The sequence below is a fragment of the Rhagoletis pomonella genome, unplaced genomic scaffold (assembly GCF_013731165.1).
Source record: "Rhagoletis pomonella isolate Grant_MI unplaced genomic scaffold, Rhpom_1.0 Rhpom_scaffold_00001, whole genome shotgun sequence".
Taxonomy (NCBI): Eukaryota; Metazoa; Arthropoda; class Insecta; order Diptera; family Tephritidae; genus Rhagoletis; species Rhagoletis pomonella.
In genome coordinates this window covers 84,514,300-84,516,843 of record NW_023458555.1, presented here as the reverse complement: position 1 = coordinate 84,516,843, position 2,544 = coordinate 84,514,300, and the positions used below count along the sequence as shown (strand labels likewise).

General features: G+C 35.4%; 1 protein-coding gene across 2 annotated transcripts; it reads left to right on the top strand.

Moving 5' to 3' along the window:
- The first annotated feature begins 147 nt into the window (after positions 1-147).
- On the top strand, positions 148-2,535 carry LOC118748248. Of its 2 annotated transcripts, XM_036482633.1 has the most exons (3): positions 148-728; positions 1,125-1,331; positions 1,408-2,535. In XM_036482633.1, exons 1-3 carry the CDS (start codon positions 509-511, stop codon positions 1,452-1,454), a joined length of 474 nt encoding a protein of 157 aa, XP_036338526.1. In that variant the 5' UTR covers positions 148-508; the 3' UTR covers positions 1,455-2,535. The 2 variants fall into 2 exon arrangements, with proteins under 2 accessions (XP_036338526.1, XP_036338520.1); XM_036482627.1 differs by having other exon boundaries at positions 150-728; positions 1,125-2,535.
- Positions 2,536-2,544: the final 9 nt, after the last annotated feature.

Below are 2,544 nucleotides of genomic sequence, written 5' to 3'. Positions count from 1 at the left end.
GTTGTATGTCATGAGCCCGATCTAATGGAGGGCAACAGCTTGGAGAAGAGTGCACACAATTGTCCCTGTCGGGTAGTAGGAAAGTGAGACAGTCGATTGTTCGAAATATGGTTCTTCGTAAACTTTCTTTTGCGCATTGATTCGCATAAATATTTTTATTATTTCTGGCACATACTGATTTCAGATCCCGTTGTTTTTGAGAATAATTTTTTGCCATTTTCTTTGTTGTTACTTAACGCGTTTTTTTTATTTTCTCTAGCATGGGTTATTGTTTACTTATCGCTTGGGGAATGTAAACAAAACAAATACATAAGTTTGACATAACAGCCATCACGGCGAAAGAAAAAAATTAAATAAAATTGGCTGATCAGGTAACACCACCTTGATAAATTCGCCTTGTTATCTTTGGAGTTCTGTTAGATGCGACGGTTTTTTTTCACTGATTTAAAAAATTACGTTTGCGTTTGGGTGTTTGCCGTGTTTTACCTATTCGACAAGTCAACCTAAAATGCCACGACTGACGCAAAGTGGAGTTTGGTCTTATTTTAAATTAGATGAGCATGATCGAGAGAAATCCAAGTGTAATATATGTAATAAAATATATTCTCGCAAGGGTCGTACAACCTCGTCTTTGACGAATCATTTGAAATCAATGCACCCGGAGCAGTTTAGTCTGGTTGAAAGCGATGATAACGAAATTCAGTTGCAAAAAAAAAGAGATGAATCAGGTAAGTTTTAACATAATGAATTTATTATTCTCGAAAAAGATTAATTCGTGTCATCACTTAGTTGTACACAGAACCCAGATTAAGTAGGCATACTATTTTTTTACGTAAATTGGAGGGAAGTCTATAAATTAAACTAAATTAGAAAGGAACTTCTAGTCTGCGTTCATCGGTGGGAGAAGCACAAACTCTTTAACTTTACGGCCCCAACCCAAATGGATTTTTGTTACATGTTTTTGTTATTTTGACACTAGTCTTAACTGTTTTCGTATGATATGTATATTTAATTCAATTCTAAATATAGTTTAGGTCATTTTATTTATTATTTTTCAACATGATGAATATGCCTTGGATAAAGTTTATTTACTGTGTATACATAAGTATGTATTGCTTTTTCAGATAAAAATGACACTCCGTTGCAAAAAGCTAAAACACAACTATCTTTGGAAGATGCATTTCAAAAAGAAAAAAAGTGGGACACTAACAATACGAATTCGAAGAAAATTGACAAACTCATTGGAGAAATGATTGCACTACAAAATTTACCATTTTATTTTGTGAAGGGTGTAGGATTTAGGAGATTAATGCAAGAAATAGCGCCAAAATGTAAGGAATTGTATGGAAAAGTTGCTGACAAAGTTCAAGAACTGAATGAAAAATTTGATTCTATGTCATTTACTAGTGACATTTGGACGGATCCAAGCTCGAATGCTTCTTAGCTTAGCCTGACTTGCCACGGAATATCGGAAAACTTCAGTTATATTGAAATGTGAGAATTTTGACGATCGTCACACGGGGATATAATAACCGAAAAGTATGACATAATGCTCACTGAATGGAATATCAGAAAAAACAAGTGCATTGCATAATTCGTGACGAAGGCTCCAACATGAAAAGAGCTATGCGATTAGCAGAATTAAACGATATGGATTGTACAGTCCACAAGATGCAGCTTACTATTCAACGCTGTTTACAGTCGCAAAAAAATTTCAACTCATTTTAACCATTCCACGATCGTTCGGAAAAAACTGCAAAAAATTCAGGACCGACTGAATCAACCGCACTCAACGTGTTCCAAGACTGCAACACGCGATGGAACAGTTCCTTGTATATGTTCGAGCAATTTTTAAAGATAAAAGATGAGTTGAGTCTTTACATGACCGACAGTGACATGGTCCCAATTTTGCCAGAGGAGTGGAAGATTATGGAATCTTGTGTTGAGCTATTAAAATCTTTTGAAGAAGCCAAACGGGAACTAAGAAGCTCTGAGACCCTCATATCATCCGTGATTCCAATAATTCAAATGCTTATAAAAAAACTGGGAGACTTTTTAGCCAAATCACAATATTCTGTTCCGATTCGGCTTCTACGACTTTGAAAACAGAATTTTGTTCGAAATTTTCATCCCTGGAAAATGATAATTTATTTGCCATATCCACCTATTTAGACCCCCGCACACAATTTTTCAAACCAGTCACAGAAGAAAGAATTAAAAATGAATTACAAAGTCTAAAGTCGAAAGACACTGATGAACCTGTTATTTCCCCGAATTCTGAAACAGCCAAAAGAATGAGAATGAGAAATTCTTTGGAAAAAGATTTAGAAAACCCCGAAGCATCTGGTTCGACTAGTAAGCGATGTTTAAAGAGCGATCTTGCCGACATTAGCAGTTCCGATGCAATTCTCAAAAAGGAATTATCCTTGTACCGCAATAAAAAAAAGAATTATTATTACTGAAAGTCCCCTGAAATAGTGGAGTGTCAATCGAAACGAGTTTAAAATATTGTCAAGTTTCGCACGCAGATATATGTCGCCTCCA

Excerpts from the sequence above, each read along its gene's own strand:
- LOC118748248 (XM_036482627.1), top strand. The coding sequence starts at position 509 with ATGCCACGACTGACGCAAAGTGGAGTTTGGTCTTATTTTAAATTAGAT. Across the intron at positions 729-1,124 it reads AAAAAAAAGAGATGAATCAG|ATAAAAATGACACTCCGTTG; the intron begins GTAAGTTTTAAC and ends TTGCTTTTTCAG.